Source organism: Lathamus discolor, chromosome 4 (genome assembly GCF_037157495.1).
Source record: "Lathamus discolor isolate bLatDis1 chromosome 4, bLatDis1.hap1, whole genome shotgun sequence".
NCBI classification, from domain to species: Eukaryota; Metazoa; Chordata; class Aves; order Psittaciformes; family Psittacidae; genus Lathamus; species Lathamus discolor.
In genome coordinates, this window is record NC_088887.1 from 57,852,282 (window position 1) to 57,871,107 (window position 18,826).

The window sequence follows — 18,826 nt, forward strand, 5'->3', positions numbered from 1 at the left end:
CCCTTAAAGGGTTGTTTTGTCTTATATAAATGAAGAAGTTTTGAGTTGCTGCTTGGCTCTATCTGCAGAATCTTTGTTTAAGAGCTTGTATTAAAAAAAAACAAAACAAAACTGGGTGGAAAAAGCCTCCAGAGAAGCTAGCAAAGGTTCTGCACAGGACTACAAGCTTTCTGATACTTTGCCTATGCTGTCAGTAAAAAGAAGCACGGAGCCACAGAAACCTAGCCATACAAGAAACACTGCCTTTCTTATACAAGAGGATCAGATACACATCGTGTTTAATAACAGCAGTCCACATTACTGCTCAAACTCTGCCACACAATTTAAATACTTCATAATATTACCAACAGCATCTGATTAGTTTGACCTTACTCAGGCTCAGATGGATGTTAATATGACTTCTGTTGCTTTGTTCTAAAGAGGTTTCTGTAGGAGCACTCCCAAAGCTCTGATCACCTCTGCATAATAACCAGAATGCAAACAAACATCCCCATCATTAGGTGCAAACAATTAATGTAGAATGCAACAATTCATACCAATTTTTCCAGTTTGGAGGTCATAATCAAAGGCATCCACTGAGTAGGACAAGCTGTCAATGTAAAAGAAGGTTTTGTGATCCAGCGACCAGTCCAGCCCATTAGAAATGTCCACCTGATCAAAGTGCTTCACCACTGAGAGATCAGAGAGGAGGGAATACAGAGAGCCCTGGCGTCTTTCCAGCACGGCAGGACGAATCTCCTCAGCCATCGTCCCTGTGCAGAGCCAAAGGGGAGAAAGCAGGTTTAGACTGAAGTAAGTTCAGAGTGAAAGCAGGTTTGGGTTTGGTGGCAGCCCCTTGCTATGACAAAGACCACGTTGCCCGTGTAGAAAGCAACAGTGTGGGGCTTCAGAAATTTGGGGAAGAAACTGAGTAAAAGCAAAAGAGAAAGGCAGGTTTCAAAAGTGCTTGCTTTCAGAGGATGCCGAAACACAGCCTTTGTTTTTCTGTGGAACTGAGGCAGAAACGGTGTGCAGCATGATTCCTGCAAAATGCCTTATTCAGTCGTTCAAATATTAAGAAAGGTGTGGTCAGCATTTAACTTCCCACAAATCTTCACATCTTGTTTAACAGAGACTGGGAAAAAAACTTCCTCCTCCCTCAGAATGAGTCTTACCAAAGCTTCTCCAAAACCAAATTTCACCTTTATGGCTCAAAGTTGGCAGCTAAGACTGGCTCTTGGAGTGTGGGTAAAGGCAAGTTAAATCTGGGGACCCAATTACATGGCAGATAGACACAATGGTGTTTTACAAAACAGGAGGACAGGATCATGGGACAGCTGAGGCTGCGGGGCTACCCTGGAGATCATCCAGGCCCACCCGCTGATTAGATGGTGTCCCCCTGATTAGATGTCACCTGGATTATCCCCATGTAAATGTGATAAACTCTGCTTGAAGACAGCAACAATAAAAACTCCACCTCCACCATTTAACTATGAATCAACACTGCTGCATCCAAAACTGATTGCTGTTTGGTGATTCATCACCAAAACCTCAGAGAGCAGCAGAAGGAAAGAACCACCTGCAACTTACCTGCAAAATACCTCCCTGCAGGATCTACTTTCCCATCGTTGAATCGGTTGTTTGGTTTATCCTTGTCCACGTGAGTAATGGTGGTTACCAGCTGCTCGTTCCATTTCAAAGCAGCAAACCTTGTTCCCAGAGTGATGACATAACCCCCAGATTTCCGGAGAGCCACGGAGCTCACGGGAGCATCTAGAAACAGGGTGAAATGGAAAAGAGGGATGTGCTATGGAGAGGCATTTTTCTCTGCCCACTTTAGACATGCCAGCCTAGTTACACTAGACTCGGCAAGACCACAGGCAAGAGAAACAAACTACTTTTCTACCAACAAAACTGGTGTTTAAACGCACAGAAATAGATTCTTCCACATGAAGAGGGCGTACTTAATGCATACAGAAAGTTGCTATGAAGAGAATCACCAGTCTGGGACATACAAACTCCAGGAACTTGAGTATTACCATAGCATCCAGGAGCAATAATCATTACCAGCACCTAGTTCTGAGGTGCTTTAAGAAATAAGTAAATAATTCAATAAAAAGATACAGACATGTAAGCTTTTTACAGCAGATTACTGCCTGGGCTCCCCCCTTCTCAAGGGAAAAATCAATTGCCACAAGAGCACTGGAGCAACTGTGTTTGTTTAGCACAGCTCCAGAGTGAATCAGCTCTACAGAAGCACTGAGATGTAACTCATGGAGACAGAGAGTATCTCTGCATCGGGACAGGTCACACTGGACAGGAGAGCCACCCCTCTGCACCACGCTACTGTGCAGTTCAGACATGCCGCCAGCAGCACCAGAAACACACCCAGGAGTGGCAGAGCTTTCCAGAGTCAAAGCAAAACCGAAAGTTAATAAATGCTCCATGGTTATTTTACACTCATTTGCGCTATTATGCAGTAAGACCTCAATTGCAGGTTATTATAAAGGAATTAATGAAAAAGCAGCAAAATGAGTGCGGATAACATTTCTGTAAAAACCTGCAATCAGGCACAACATAAGGAATAACAACATTAAACAGGGCAATAAAGTCTGGCGTAGTATTTAATACACATGGGACTAATTGGCAACTTTTTAATTTAAAAATAAAACATTTCTTGTATTTATAGCTTTGCAGAGGTATAATTAGGTAATAGCTTCACAAACACTTATAAACATCACCAGCCATCCCTGTTGCCAAGACGAGCTGCTCCTTTCTGGCTGCTTGCTCTTGGCTCAGGATGCTCCTTCCCTTTGCAGCCCCGGCAGCGGTACCACCATGCGAGCAATCCAAATGCTATTTGCCCCCAAAACCAGAGATGCACACGTAATTGCAAGCTCGACTCTAGCAACTCCTTCACCTAGAGGTGTGTGACCACACTGCTGAAGCTGTTGGTCTGGGCTTACCTACAGTGGGCAAACAGTTGCCACTTCTCCTTACCATGCCAACACAGAGAGGTTGGCAGAGTCCCCTCAGCCCTTTGTGGCACCCACCAAAGGAAGTAATTTTGCTGCTCTTCCAATTGCCAGTAAAAGCACTTTTCTGCCCGCACTAGCAGCAGGGGCTTTCTTGGGAGAGCATAGAACACCTCTCCCTGGCATGCAGCTCTCCGTTTGCTCTCCCAGTGAAACACCCTGGGCTATAGCCCACTTGCACCCTTCCACCCAGGCAGCCCCCAGGGCCTCCCTCCCTTCCACCCTGGCGGAGCAGCCCTAAGCACAGCAGCCTGTAGACCCCTACCTGCCTGTCCCTGGAGGTAGGCACAGGTGCCCCTATAGCCACAAGAACAGCCCCATAGCTCCCGACAAACCCCCCCAGTGGAAAGGGGAGTATAAGGCTAATGAGAGGGACACAGCCACCCACTATTCACTGCAGAAGCGAGCGTATTGGCCTTGCGCACAGCTCAATCTGCAGCCACTCCCGGAGGGCTTCTTTAAGCAGCATCCACAGGAACCAATTTATTTGCAACACCATCTTATGCCAAACAGAAAACTGACCATAAAGTTCCCCCCACCCCAGGCACAATTACGCATGCAGTGGTGTTTTCCCTGCGGAGCTGAAAAGGACATTTGAAGTTGCTGCTAAGTGTGGGGTTGTTGTAATTCTTTATAAACTTCAGTAATGAGTAATTTCCCCCTCAGCTGCCACTTTGGACACCAACCCGCTATTTAAATCACATGATACTCTTTGGGTGTTTGGGTTTTTTTTCTTTTAATGATGGTATTCCCAAAGGCACAGCCATTAACTATAACTGTTTCGTTACAAAACAGAGAAAACAGAAGGAAGTAGGAAAAAAACCCCGAACTGCTTCAGCTACTACCCCTTCTACATCTCCAAAGAGGCCACATGTAAAAGATTACACCTTTGAGAGTAGGTCCAAGTTGGGTAGGGGAGGTAGGGAGAAGCACTCCCCCTCAGCTAAGGTAAGAAGAACTAAGCCTGGGAAGGAATGTTTCCAAACTTCGTATCAAGCCTTCTTCCACCTTAAAACTGGTAACTACAGTAATGTGAAAGGTAGGTAAGTCCCGATCAACTCATTGGGAATGATGCAAACAGCTTATGGGTGAGCAAAAGTGATTTTCATCACGTGTTCTGAACATGAGAAAGTAATAAAGTACTTAAACCATTTAAGGATAAGGCTTCTGAAGGACAAATATTTACATTATTACACAGAAAAGTAAATCAGCAACTCTTCACAAGAATTAGCGCATTTCTTCCTTTCTTGACTAAATACTTCAACTATCGAGACTCTAGGTGGTGACACTGTTACCTTATAAAAATGTCTTCTTAAACAGGTATAGGAAATTTTCTTCCAATAAAGAAAACATTATGGGCAGTGTTCATTCAGTAACAAAACCCCCACAAATATCAAGAGCAGAACTTTATCTCTGGGACAAAGCAGGACGATTTAGGTTAGATACAAGGAAGAAGTTCTTCCCAGTAAGGGTGGTGAGGCCCTGGCACAGGCTGCCCAGAGAAGCTGTGGCTGCCCCATCCCTGGCAGTGTTCAGGGCCAGGCTGGACAGGGCTTTGAGCAATCTGGTCTAGTGGAAGGTAGAATTGGATGATCTTTAAGGTCCCTTCCAACACAAGCCATTCTATAATTCTTTGAACAGAAGAGATTGAGTTGCGAACAAGTCACAGGAAAGAGAAATTGATCAAACATTAGCCCAAAATCATAAGAGGAGTGCTCAGGACTGTCTGGACAGTATCTACTGTCCGTGCACAGCACAAGCCACAGGGTCCTCCTTGGCCTAGGAAAGTCAGGTTTTAGGGAAAGATGTCTAGAAGCTGAGCAGCTTTTGAGGAATGCAGATGCATCACCAACAGGTACCCCGGCCACAGTGGGCAGGGGACCAAGGCAGAAGGCACAACTGCTGTGATGAGCAGAGGGGTTTTTAGCCATTCCTTACCCACAGAGATGGCCTGCACCTGCTTGGTGACCGAGCTCCAGCGGCACACCTTTCTACCCGTGATGTCCACGCAGAGGAGCGCGCTTTCCTTCTCATCCCAGACGGGCGACTCCCCAATCCTGTAGCCCTCACTGGCCACGCACTCGATCTTAACGGCTGACATGCCTGTGGAGAAAACCATTCCATTTTACACTCCTCTGTCAACAGCAAGGGCATATGAAATCCACTCCTGGGTGCTGAAAATCAGTGTTCAGAGCCGCGCTTCCAGCACAGAGGGGCAGAGCTGTACAGAGCGACAGAGCTTACCCGTGCTGCCTGCGCCGACCGCCCGCTTCGTGCTACAGAACGACTTTCACATGTTCAACAACGTGCGCTCCCCTCCTCGCCGCTGCGGGGAGCGCAGCGCGGCGGCGGGGCACCCCGCCGGGCAGCCCGCGGGGCGATGCGGGGCGGACTGTAACGCATCACAGCGAGTTCGCAGACAATAATGCAAAACAAGGGGGTGTTCGGGTAATAAAACAGAGGCAAACCCCAACCGGGGGCCGCCGGGCCCGGCCGGGGAAGGCCCATCAGCCGGCAGTCCCGCCCCTGCGCGCCGGGCTGCTCGGCGCACCTCTGCCGCGGCGTGGGGCGGTGTGGTTTAACCACACACAGCGCTCAGTGTATCCACACACGCGAGAGAATGAAGGAATGGCAGTAAGCACCACACGCACGCCTACCCCGCCTGCCTTACCTGCTCCAGGGAGCGCAGCCAAACGCCCCAGACAGCCGCCGCCGCTCTTATAGCGGGGAGGCGGCCGCGCTGCGCGGCGTTGAGGGGCCGGCGGCGGGGCCCCGGGTGTCCCGGCCAGGGGCGGGCCTCCCGGGCAGTCCTGCCCCGGGAGAGAGGGGGGGCCACCGCGCAGGGCCCGGCCGAGCGCCCCGGGGTGCCTTCCGCGTGGTGCTGCCAGGACGGCACTGGGAGGGGGCGGTTCGAGGTGAGGTCCAGCTTCACCTTCCGAAAGCTGCAAGGAGGAAAAGAGGGAGAGGAGCTTTCTCCCCGCAGTGGACAAGTTTCTCTGCTCCCCGGAGGCCTGGTTCGTGTGTGCCTTCTCCTTGCTTGGTTTAGGCATTTAGCCTTGGCCCCGGCTCCCAGCACCCAGCACTACGGGTCGTCCTCTACAGATCCTGCAGCATTTCCAGAAATCCAGGACCTTCCACATGTCATGTCTTGCCCTCTTTTGCTCCCCTTGCTGTATAGCTTCAGTAACTTCCAAAGCGAGGAGGCAAACAGATGGCTAGCACCAAAATTTCCACGTGCAGTTCTCCATTGCACCGGCCTGTGTTCATGCCACTGTGGCTCCCAGTCACAAAGCAAAGTGTGTTTTCTAAATGCCAGCTCTCCTCTTCAGCATCCCAACGGATTGCCTTTTGACTTGAATTCGGTCATCACCACAAGGATCCGTGATACAAAAGCGACTTTGGTCTCACTGCGCCGTATCTTGTGTGTCTTCTGGCAACCCAGGGGGCACCAAGCTGGCTCACCACCATATCCCCCTGAACCAGGATCAACACGGCCACTCCAAACTCCCTTTTTCCCCCCAGACTCTTGTTTCCAGCTGGCACTTCGTGGCACTGCACACCAGGCAGTCCCCTCAGAGCTCCTGTTACAGATCTTACTTGTTCCTTATCAGACATATTCCTATCAGCAATTATCTCCTGCCAAGCATTTTTACTGGGCTCCCTTTATTCGCACAGCAGGTGTTCACAGCCCAGGCTTCATTTGGTCATGGTTTTTTTTTTTCTTTTAATGGTATATTTGGAAAGTTTATGGGCTACCTGGCCTTACCAGCATGTTTTTCATGCAGGCTTACCTCAATGGACTACTACACCACTGTACTACATTAACCAAGCAGTTAGGCTTTTATTGTGTCAGGCTTGCGTAGCGTTGCTCCAGTGCTTCACACTGAACTTCCTTTCTGTCCCCACTGTGGTGGTGTACAACAAACAGCAGGATTTCATCCTGGACCCAAGGCAAGCAAATTATTAGTGACTGCCAACACAGAAAACAAACATCCAGAGAAAAAGTGCTACAGTTCTCTTTCTTTCATACATTTTTTCAATAAGGGAAGAGGATCCAGACGTTAACTAAAAAAACCCAGAATGTACGCTGAGAATTCATGAAGTACAGCAAAGTACAACTACCAGTTCTTGCAAAGCTCAGCCACATTTGCTGCTCTCCCCTTGTCCTCGCACACTACAAGGCCATTTGCATTTGGGACATGTGGTCAGTGCAACAGCTTACTGAATTCAGCAAGCAGGAGATACTCGCACCCGCAACCCACCTGGCGCCAGTCTCTGCTCCTTGCTGACTTAGGCATTTGCCAGCATGGTTTGGAGGCATCAAAACAAGCTGTGGGATGGCACACACCCTGGGAGAAAATTAACAGCTTCTGTGAGTGCTGGGTTACAACACAAACTCTGGTCTCCTTCCAAAGGACCAGGTATTTTGAACTTGGATCTCCAGTTACACAGGGCAGTACTCCTGCTTTGTCTTTTCTGTAACAGTTAATCCAGGCTTGCTGGAAGGTAGAGCAGGGAGGAATTCATGGCAGGGTGCCTTCACAGAGAGCATCAGCTGAGGTCTTCTGCCAGTACAAGCTCAATATGGGAGGAGCACAGACAAGATGGTTGTGAGAGGTGGTGTTGCCATGTGGCTTCCCCACCAGGAACTTACCTCTGTTGCATCGCAGCCACAATGCCTATTCTGTGGCCTCCAAATCTGAGTAACAAGGAGCACACGCAGCACAAAGGAAGTGGCTGGTGGCTCAGCATTTATTACACATGGCAGGGTACATTGCATGCTTACTTCTGTTTTGTGAGAGCAGGGAAAGGGGAATCTTACTATGGCAGCCATGAGGAGCAGTAAGAGTAGACCTATGCTGCAGGAGGTCCTGTAAGGTGAAGTCACAGCCCTCACCCAGCCTGCAGGCTCCCGGAGCCTGCCGCAAGCCATTACCCTTCTCTCTAGTCGGGAAATGCTGAGCAGCTCTGGAGAGTGGCCCAGTGTGCCACAAAGCAGGAAAAACTCCCCCCACCTGTAAGGACTGCAGGCAAGAATGGGTGCTGGCTGATTTCAGGGGTTATAAAAATAAACCGGGATTTGTTTATGCTGGTTCCTGGAAGGTTGCAGTTGTTCTTTTCTCCTTTTAAAGATCTGATCCTCTTGTTTCTTCATCTTTAGAGCCCTCTCTCTTTTTTCTCTCACCTTTCGCCTTCTTGTTCGACTCCTATGTTAGTCTTCCTCCCTGTGTAAAGGTGGGAGGGCTGTAGGCCTTATCCATGCCTGGGACAAAGTGCAAATGCCATATATCAGATGTCTGTATCTTAAAGACCCAGCACCTCACCAAGGGACTGTGTCAGGCCTCCTCCGCAGCTGAGCAAAGTGCAGCAGATAATACTGCATTTGGGGGGATGGAGAGAACACACCAAATCAAAAACCCCAACACCAAGCAAGAGCAAACAGAAATAAAAGATCAGTCACTGCAGTCAGCTGGCTGGAAAGCAGGAGTTGGCACTGCCACATACTTGTTTTCAGCTACGTACAGTTCTTGGAACTCACTTGGGTGTCCAGATCAAGCTTTTATTTGTTAGTATGCAACAAGTAGGTGCAGGAGAGATCAAACTGCTGAGATGCTTCAACTGTTTACTAGTCTGGAGGATCACATTCCTGTATTTAAATACTCATGCATTTGCCAAAGTATTCCTGGCTCTGCAAATGTCCTCTCTGGAGTGTGTTAAACAGCAGAGTTGTGCCCACTGATTAATTTATATGTTACATCAAGGCTAACACCCATTGCTGTCACACTGTCACAGAAGTTAATGCAGCACGGATTAAGAATCTCAGCCAGGGAAGCTTTTCTAAAAAGGACTGCACCAAATTACCCTGGAGTCATATTGAAGCATTTAGCCTTTAAAAGTGCAGTTTCTCTCACAGAACCAGCAACAGTTGCCTCTACTTATTGCAGTTTATTACGCAGACTTCTCTGACCTTCATTTCTTACACAGTGGCCATGAAAAAGCATATCACACCCCAGAACACAGTACTATAAGCAAATGTATTGCCTTCTCCAGTGCAGCCAGCTTCTCAAGTGTTTCACAAACACCCCTCACACACACCTCCAACTTCTTTGTCACAGGAGCACCTGCAAGTGCTAGTTCCTGCCACCTTAAGCTGCCCCAGAAAGATGCTCTGCACTGAGGGCTGAGGAATCTTTTCTAAGAAGACGGCAAATCCCATTCTCGCTGTACATCACCAGGAGCAGCTGGGGAGCAGGGCGCTTCAGAAAGCCTTCTTCAGTGGAGCACGGCCAAGGCATTTTTCATTAATGCCTTACTTTTCTGGTCTTCGTACCCCATGTGACCTGCATTTCCATTTTGCTTGCCTCAGGATAAAAAAGAGCATTGATATGTGCTACAGCAGCTGCAAAATTACAGCCACAGAGAAGGCTGTGCAAGGGAGCCAGCACCTTTCATTCAAGGAGCTAATTTAGCAATAGTGCTTTCAGGGTTTGCACTTTTCAGGCACACCAGACCTTCTTCAGGCCCAAATCAGAAGCAAACTTCGGGTTTGGGGTGACTGCTCTGAGCTTAATTTAGCATTTCAACTAGTTTGAGAGAAGTCTGTTTTCTACATCAGCCATTTGTACCAAGTATAAACTACAACTTGCTTATGGATATCCACATCACCTGGCTCATCCAGCTTTTGGCCTCTGTGCTTCCTTAAGCCAGGAGAGATGGCTGGCTTGTTGTAGAAGGAATAATCTGAAGGGAGAGGGTAAGGCAGTGCTCCTACTCCATTGTAGAGGAGATAACAGAACAATGGCTGAGCCATCACTTCTAGGGAGGGAAAATGCTTTGGTCAGGCTCCATTCAACCAGATGTAAATGGAGCCTAAAATGCCAGTAATGCCAGGGCAGAGGTTCCCAAACTACTGAGCTAAAATAAGCTGAGATAAGAGGGATGGAACTCCAAAGGAATGCAGCCACACACTGATTTCAGATGAAGGGGATGGGCTAGTTTAATGATTTCCTCCCTGCTCGGATACCTCGTTCCCTCACTAGGGCTTGCACTTCCAAAAAGGTATAACCAGAGCCATTTTCTCACATAGCATGTCATACATTTCCATTTTATAGGTATCACGCCAGTAGCAGCACCTATACTTGGATTCCTTGTGGTCACTGAGACCACAGAAAATAAGAAGAGTGACACATCTTGACATCAGTCACAAGCTCAAGGACTTTTGGATGACCAGAAGGTTTCTTGAAGGCATCTTCCTTGCTACAGTGCTGTTGTGCTAGGTTTTAAATTCTTCCTCAGGACACTGGCCCACCAATTTGGCTAGCAGAACATCTCTGGAGCTATTACAAAAATAAGTCAAAATACGCCTTGTGTCCCTGCCTTGCCCAGTGTTTTTCCCTGAAGTGAGGGCGGAGGGGGCAGCACCTGTGGAAAAAAAACAGAAACCAGGAAAAATGTCTTGAGGAGGGCTAGGCCAAAAGAAACCATTAAGATGTCATTCCAGAGCCTACTGCAAGATTTAAAGCAATGTCTCCGATAAGGCAGCCTAGGTGAGGCGGATAGCCAGCTTTAGGGCTGTTGAGAAAGCAATGGGAAGGCTTTCAGCCCAGCCTGAAAAAAAAAAAGTCCCAGAGAAAAGGCAGGGCAAGGTGGAACCATGAGGTTGTCCCAGCCAAAAGAAGCCTACTAGAGAAAGATTATCTGGAAGCTGCACACACAGAGGCAGGGAAAATACTATCTGAGACTGCTTCTCCTTACACAATGAGGTAGTCATACAAACTCATCCAAGCTGTCTGCCCAGGACTGACCTGAGGAACAGAAACAGGCATGCACAGCTGCTATTTTCAAGCAACTTACCCAACTGCTATGTAAGATTTTGTTTCAGAAAGCTGTGCTTGCAGTCATTTTAATCCACTTGTGCCACATCCCTCTGGAAGAGTCCACCAGATGCACTGATGTGGTTCGGAGTGGAGCCTGGGAGCAGTTACTCCAGGCTCCCAGGCCTCTGCAAGAGGAATACACCCCAGGAGGGGCAAAATCCTGTTCAGCCATGAAGCTGGCATAGAGGAAGAGTCAGAGCAGCATCTCTCATGAAACCAGAGCCCAGAAATCTGTGAGTCTTCACTTCTTCCTGAAGAAGCCACATTGAAGCACTCCATTGTTCCACATCTTTGCCCTTCCCCAGGATTATTCCCTTCCATGCCAAGCTCTCAGGTTTTGCAAGCCGCTTGCTTTTGCTCATTAATTCACATCAAAAGCACGTCTTCCTAATAGATGTGTCAGTTCCCTGCAGTGCTAAATCTTCCCGAGTACTGGGATCATCAAAACTCACAATGATCAAAATGACAGGTTGTGCTGGATTATCTCTGCAGCTCACAGAGGCAGGCTTTGAACACAGAGTCCCTCCCAGGTACCAGATGCACATCACGTGTCTGTAGTACAGCCCGTGTGTCTGGGCTTAGTCAGCACTGAAGTACCACATCAAAATCAGGTGAAGGTTTCAGGCTTATATTCAGTAGTTAAACATCTGTCGTTTCTCCTTCTATGGTTTGTGATTCATGGTGCGAAGAAAACATTCTACAAGTGACATATGCAAGTTATAGCTGAGGAACATTTCTCTTTGGACAGAGATGTAAATGCAGAAGTGATGGTGCTGGGAATCACCACACAGCCTCTGTCAGTGCTTGTGAGAGCTTGGCTCAAGTTACTGTCAACAACTAACCACACTTTTTTGTTTGTAAAGACTCTACAAACCAATAGCAGCCATTTCCAAAATAATGAGGATACCAGTTGCCTTCTTTGGCCCTGTCTTTCCCACATCACAGCCACAAGCAGACTGTACTTGCAAACGGAATGGGAGGCTGCCAGTCAGAAAGTCACAGAAAGAAGTCTGCTGCAGGAATCTGCTGCAAGGATGCAGTTAGTAGGGAAAGAGAAATCCTGGTCCTGAAAAACAGCTGACAATCCAGCACTCACTGCTTCTTCCTAGTGCTACTTTTCCCCTTTCTTCTGTATGCACCTTTACTGCCTTTTCCCTTTTTTGGTCTCCTGTTTTCTTTGCAGCCAAGGGACTTTTTGCTCTGTTTCACCCAACCCACTTCCAGCTCCACTCCCACCTGCCTGGGGCGACTGCTCAGCCACTGACCCACCACAGGCAGGAAGGTCACTGCTGCTTCCAACACATGGGCTGCAGATCCCCCATTCCTCTTGAACACTGCAAGCTACCAAGCCAGCCAGAGCAGGAGGGATGCAGTTGGATCGGTTGTGCAGCCACAACCTGCTCCTTTCTCTCCATCTTTCTCCTTGGTTTTGCCTTCTTCCCCACTCTGGCAACAGGGAGCAGCTCCTCTCTGCCACCGGCAAGGTATAGCACAGCACCGGCCTGTGGGAACAAGGGGAACTACACCTGAAGGCCATGGAGAACCAGCATAAACCATCAAACCAGAAGCTTGCTTGCACAGATTTGTCTTCAGCACCCATATGACAAAAGCTGACTGTTAGGTATTTGTGCATGCATGTGAGCATTCAAGAAGGAGGATGAGACAGCTGGCCTGGCTATGGCTCTTGCTCTGTAACTTAATTTGTCCAACCAGGGAAATACAGTCATACTACAGCATAAAAAAATAGTGAGGCCAGGGCAGCAAACGGTCTGTTACATTTGCGCAGCTAGGCAGAAACAAATGCCAGGCTTGGGCTATTTGCTATCCACAGCAAATTAGTGGTTCAGTGACTCTTTTTCTGGGAGGCTGAAGGGGAAAGGTTTTCTTCTATACTTAACTTGTTACAAGTATTGCCAGCTCTGCAGAAATACTTTACTCCTGCTGGACACAGAACTGCTCTTGGACTGATGAATTTAACAACCTGCCAGACACAGGGGGTAAAGCCCTAAATAAATCACAACAAATGAAAATACCATTAGCAGTTTCATAATTTAATGAAAAAGTACTTGTAAAAAGGGGACATCTGAAAAAGACCGAGTCCATCTTGGAAAATTGAATATATATATATTTATATATATAAAACAAAATGCAAAAACACAAAAAAAAAAATTGACAAATAAGGTTAAGAGGTAATACTTCAAACAGTTAGCCACCGAACACACAATAAAAACTAGCAAATGCACTTTGGGGACAATACTTGAGAACTACATAACCAAGGGCTCCTTCATATATCTATTAAAATCATGTAAAATTAGCAAAACCATTGCCCAGACTGGAAACAACTGAATTAATTACCCCAGAAGAGCAGAAATGCTGAGTTTTGCTGAAGCACCATTTTCCTTCCCCTCTGTCATACGCTGCCAGCCACAAAATAAGAGGAACACTTTCCTGACCTCCTAGATCAGTGTTCCCAATACAAGCTTCATAAAATTTCATGACCAGTGAGAAAGGATTGCTAATAAATATCGAAGGAGAACTAAGAGAATCAGAACTGGAATACAAATGAGCAACATTTGTTTACTTATTCTGAATGACCCATGGCTTAGAACACAAAGCATTTCCCATTAAAATAAAATATGTGGAAACCTAAAATGCTACTGCATATTTACACCAAAAGAAATCGTTTTGAAGATACAGCTCTAGAAAGATCAATTACACAAATATACATAAAATCAAGAAGTGGAAAAAGAAATTATAAAAATTAAGATGCTTGAAGCAAACAGAGCAGAATTGCCAAGTATGCTTTTCTTTCTTCTTAATTATTATTTCACAACTGAGAAGTCCTGCAGCCCCTGACCTGCTAGTTCTATTGCAACTAGGGAGATTTCAAAGTCTAAAACAAATCTGAGTGTGTCGTTGCCATTTCCCAAGCTAAAAGCAATAAATTAAGATGATGAAGAAAACCAGGTTGTGGTTTGGATTCTGCATAGTCATCTTCATGCCGGGGGGGGAACACCTTTTGTTTCTACGCAAAATAAAACCCTCAACAGAAAGGAGGTGGATGACATGCCTTATACAGCCTACAGCCCGTTTCAGCCAGCAGTGTGGGGACAGAGGATGTGGAGTATTTATGAAACGTACAGCATTTCAGAGAAAAACAGTGCAGTTGCTTTGCTGATTGACAGGACACCATCTGGAAAGCAAGAAGGTTGCATGCATTTGAACAAAAATTCCCTGACATTGAAACAAATGGAAAAAAAATCCCTTCCCTTCTCAATTCTCCAGTCCTGGCCAAAATTTAATCACTACTTAACAATTGCTAATTTTAAAGGACTGACAAAACAGTGTTAGTTTGGGAAACAGCAACTGATCCAGAGGTTGAAAAGCAGTTTAATAACAGGATAGATTTTCAGAACCAAAAAAAAACAAAACAAAAGGCTACTCCAAATGATGACTGGCTAAAATTTTACAGACCTCGATGCCAGAAGTAAGGCTCCTATGCCTGCATTCAGGCAACCAGGGTTGAAAATTTGTGCCTGCAAAAAAAGTACCAGGTACAAACACCTCTGGACATGAAATCCCAGTTTCAAGAGGAACCTGGCATCACCGGTGATTGCCTAAGTGTAAGTGTCAAATAGCATTTTTCTTTGAAGTAGTACATCTACTTTTGTAAACACTATCCACAAAATTAGCCATCTGTACTTGTTAGCTGGGTAAAATATTTACAAGTGCATCCCACAACAAGCAACTATGTACAGAGATTAAAAAAAATTGAAGTACTAGAAGTTGTATATTTACAAAGTAAGCAAATTATTGTGAAGAGAAACACAACCTTCAGCAAGAGCAGGGAACAGGGGCACGGCTAGAGGTCAGCGAGTTTGGCAGCACAAGCAGCGCCTGCTTCCACCCTCTGCAAGGAGCCTGCACACACCACTGCAGCTCAAAGCCTCCTGCAGAACAGGATCATCACTTAGTAGTCACTTTGGGCCTGATCCAGCAGAGCACACTGGCATGCGCTCAGAGATCGGAGTACAAACGTTCCCAGGGGGAAACCAGCAGGACTTTTCACATGCTTAACTTCCCAACGCATCAGCATGTGCATTGCTGGATCAAAGCCTTACTGAACATGCCACATGAATGCAGTTTCAGTGTCTCCATCTGCACTCTTTTGCGACACATTAGAGCAATGCAAGGACTTCAATACCTGTCCACTACCATGAGATGGACATAACACGAGCACATTGTCTGGCACATAAACCGGCAAGGGGGAAGCAGTTCCCTGAATTTACACAAAAACTGCTTTGTGCTCTCCCAGATGTTACCATCTAATTAAAACACATCCACTTCCACATAACTTTGCAATAACAGAGTTAACCTTGCGGAGACTGCAAGCCAATTCACAGTTGAACAGAACTACTGATTTCTCTCTCCTTCCCCTATCCCCTATCGCAACTCTTCCTAATGTAGGTCCTGGACTATTTTCTGGAACCTTTTGATGCTGAGCTTTGCACTGGTACACTGGAATACGTAAAGGCTGAGTTACCCCGTGGGGGCTTCTAATCACCTTTGTACTGAACTGTGAGAAATCATGTTCTTTTTGTTTCTATTGTGACAATCTCTTCCAAAGTCCTTACTTGGGCTTTCTCTCTCTGAGCTACCTCGTCTTAACCTCACTTGCTCTTTGTTTTCATCACTTTCTGCTTCAGAGTCACTCAGCTCTAAGTCAGGACAGTACCCATCGTTGTCCTGGTATGGAGCACCTTCCAGCGTCTGCTTGCTCCACAAACGGTCTTTTGTTGCAAGTCTTCTTGTTGGCTTGTCACAGCACCGAAGATCCTCTGTGGTCCTCACGAGGCTGTTGGTAGCCTCTTTGAAGGACCGACTAAAATGTTCTATAGTGGACTTTCTGAAACTGCTCTGGCTGGCCAAGTGAGCCGTGAGCACGGACTCTTGTTCATACGGCGTCTGGCTGGAGCTGTCTCTCTGGCTCACATCTCCAGCCCTACCCATCAGGCCATTGGACTTTGTTGCCAGCCTTGAGTTATCCTGCTGCACCCGCCCATTCCCAATGGAACTCTGTCCGTGCAAAGCAGCCTGGAGCGCTAAGGGCTTCCCGGACGGCTGGCCCCGGTGAAACTCCAGCATCTGTGTGGGGCCAGAATCCTTTGCCTCACCCCGAGGCTTTCCAATCCCTGCCAGCAACCCATTACTTCTGCTCTCATGCTGATACCTGGCATAAGATTTTGCTTTAATCTCAAATGATTCCTTTGACATCGGCACGCTCCGCTTGCCGTAAACAGTGCTGTTGTTGTCAGGAGAAAGCGGTCTGTTGCCAGGCTTCAGCGAGTTATTTTTGCAATCCCCTAGTGCTGACTTGGGCATTTTTAACTTCAGCGTGATCCTGGGAGGTGGGTAGAACAGTGTATTCTCTAGTGCACTTGTCAGGGTATGGCCTACAGCAGAAAGACAACAAGGAGAGAGAAGAAGTAAGAAGAGTAATTACTTTAGCAATTTATTTATTAAATAACTATTTAATATTTGTTATAATATATTTAATATATAACTCACTATATAATATTTATTATATATTTTTAATTAATTTAGTAATTATTTTTTAGAAGAGAGTAATTCTTTTGTTATCTGTAACAAAGTCTTACAGTCCATTAGAAGGTCATTCAACAATAAGAAGCATTTGCAAGCAATTAGTGCAAAATTATTTTAGGACATTAAAGAGAAGCTGGGATAATGAAAATTGTTCCAAATTATTCACCGTCTCAGAATTTAGGTAAGCATTTTAGCATTTCCATTAAAAACAACAGCATGCCCTTTTTAAAGGGCTTTAAGCCAGTGAATTGAACCAGCTTTGAGATATGACTGAAGTAGTTCCAACAAAGCTATAAAAAAGGTTCATATTCAGTTTTGGATGGAGAAAAAACAATGCTTCAAACTGAGTTCCAGTTTGGACTTGGTTCAACTCTCTGCTTTGTATTCTACAATTCTTTACACTTTAAAAGTCTTTTCACCCCAATATATTAGTCTTTACGATATTATATGCACACAGCACCCATTGCAAAGCAGCTATCAAGCTTTTCCAATAAGCATTACAAAAGCACTTATATTTGCAAAGTCATAAAATAAATTTAGTAGACATTTCTAATGAAATCACAGAATGGTTTGGGTTGGAAAGGACTTTAGAGATTATCTAGTTCCAATCCCCCTGCCACAGGCAGGGACACCTTCCACTAGACCAGGTTGCTCAAAGCCCCGTCCAGCCTGGCCTTGAACACTGCCAGGGATGGGACTGCTCTGGGCAACCCGTGCCAGTGTCTCACCACCCTCACTGGGAAGAACTTCTTCCTTGTATCTAATCTAAATCTCCGCTCATTCAATTTAAAGCCATTTCCCCTTGTCCTGTCACTGCATGCCCTTGTAAAAAGTCCCTCTCCAGATGTTTTGTAGACCCCTTTCAGGTACTGGAAGACTGTTGTAAGGTTTCCCCAGAGCCTTCTGTTATCCAGGCCCAGCACTGTAAATGCACTTAACAGAAAAGCAAAGTGCTTTAGAATACTGCGGCTTCACAAAGTCCCAGTCTGATCTAAAACAGTTTAAAAACCCACCTTGTCAGTACTAATGAAACTTATCTGTGTTTCAGAGGCAGAGAAAAAACCCAAGCAAACACAAAAACCTCAAAGACTTCACTCTTAAGTCATTAAAAGCGTAATATGTACCCTAAAAGAATTAAAAAAAAGTAATTGCACTGTAATGCAATTCCTCTTTCCAAATGTTGTGCTCCTTATTTCAAAAGGGCTGCTGTAAGAACAAAGGACAGAGTGGGATTTGGTACATCAGCATTCCTAACCAGTTACTGTTCACTCTTAAAAACCAGAGAACTTAAAACTCTTTTTGAAGGAAGGAGAGTAACTGCAGATGGCAATCTAAGAAATGACTCTTTGCACTGCTCATCAAGCATGCAAGGCAACAGGAGAACAGCGATTCCCATCATTCACTCTTCTCTCTTGCCTGAAGGAACCAAGTATGATAGCAAGCAAAAAACCTTCTCAGCTGGAGGACCAAATTGCAGTGCAGAGCTTGCTGTGGGGAAATAACCATAAACCAGAGGCCAAAGGAAGCAAAAACCTAGAGATCACCAGCAGGTTGTTTCTGCCATCTGGATGCCACAGTGATTGATAAGTAATAGGAATATACCACAAACAGCCATAAAATCAAGAAATATCGAAGTACATATTTTAAGAAATTAAAGTCTTGCGTGTGTTGCTACTTTCATTGACTGTGTACTTGAACAAAGTCTTTAAAGGCAGATTTATAGTGTTAAAAACACTAAGCAGGAACATAAAGAGAACACGTTTTTTAGTTTTAATACAGACAGAATGTGTAAAAATCTTATATTTGTATGATTACCTGCAGCAATTTCCTGATTAATGAGCTGGACTTGCAAATTGAAGACCTGTTCATGTACTTTACTGTGAGACAACTTCAGTTTCTCTCTCCTGCTTACCATGTAGCAGAGATTTCTTACCTATAGAGGAATAAGAGGAGACTTAATAGGCAATACAAAAATAAATCCCAACATAGTTATAGAAAGTGCCATCAACAACAGAATTTAAACAACATTATGTGTAAATCCCTTGGCAAAGTTCTTGTGAATATTACTGAACGTATGTAACTAAGAATAAAAAAAATATCCTGGATTTTTTTCTTTTTCTTGCCAATTTAATGATGGCCTTGAATGCATTCATCAAGAGAGTAGAAGGCATTTTCATGTATAAGAACAACAAGCAGAGTTCTAGCAAAAAGAAAAGTAACAAATTTCTAAGACCTGCCTGTCTGCAAGCTGCTTCCACTGTGTACTGCTGGGGGTGTTACTGCTGGCAATACCGGTTTCTCCCAGAATTTCCCGCAAAGTGTTTCATAGAA

The 18,826-nt window shown here is 45.6% G+C and overlaps 2 protein-coding genes across 9 annotated transcripts in view; both read right to left on the reverse strand.

Moving 5' to 3' along the window:
• The window catches only part of LOC136013550 (regucalcin), a 12,257-nt gene extending 6,469 nt beyond the window's left edge, over positions 1 to 5,788 (reverse strand). The window contains exons 1-4 of one of the 2 annotated variants that reach the window (XM_065677585.1): positions 5,686 to 5,788; positions 4,953 to 5,117; positions 1,570 to 1,752; positions 537 to 752 (exon numbers count right to left, since the gene is read on the reverse strand). In XM_065677585.1, coding sequence (XP_065533657.1) covers positions 537 to 752; positions 1,570 to 1,752; positions 4,953 to 5,115 — 562 coding nt within the window. In that variant the 5' untranslated portion in view covers positions 5,116 to 5,117; positions 5,686 to 5,788. Of the gene's footprint in view, positions 1 to 536; positions 753 to 1,569; positions 1,753 to 4,952; positions 5,118 to 5,258; positions 5,345 to 5,685 lie in introns of those variants that run through there. The other variant, XM_065677586.1, reaches the window with a different exon arrangement.
• A 4,198-nt stretch (positions 5,789 to 9,986) lies between these two features.
• Positions 9,987 to 18,826, reverse strand: part of JADE3 (jade family PHD finger 3) — a 72,369-nt gene continuing 63,529 nt past the window's right edge. For 6 of the 7 annotated variants that reach the window (XM_065677578.1, XM_065677577.1, XM_065677581.1 and 3 more), the window contains 3 exons: positions 18,311 to 18,428; positions 10,869 to 16,344; positions 9,987 to 10,436 (listed from right to left, as the gene is read on the reverse strand). In XM_065677578.1, coding sequence (XP_065533650.1) covers positions 15,452 to 16,344; positions 18,311 to 18,428 — 1,011 coding nt within the window. In that variant the 3' untranslated portion in view covers positions 9,987 to 10,436; positions 10,869 to 15,451. Of the gene's footprint in view, positions 16,345 to 18,310; positions 18,429 to 18,826 lie in introns of all 7 variants that reach the window. The other variant, XM_065677579.1, reaches the window with a different exon arrangement.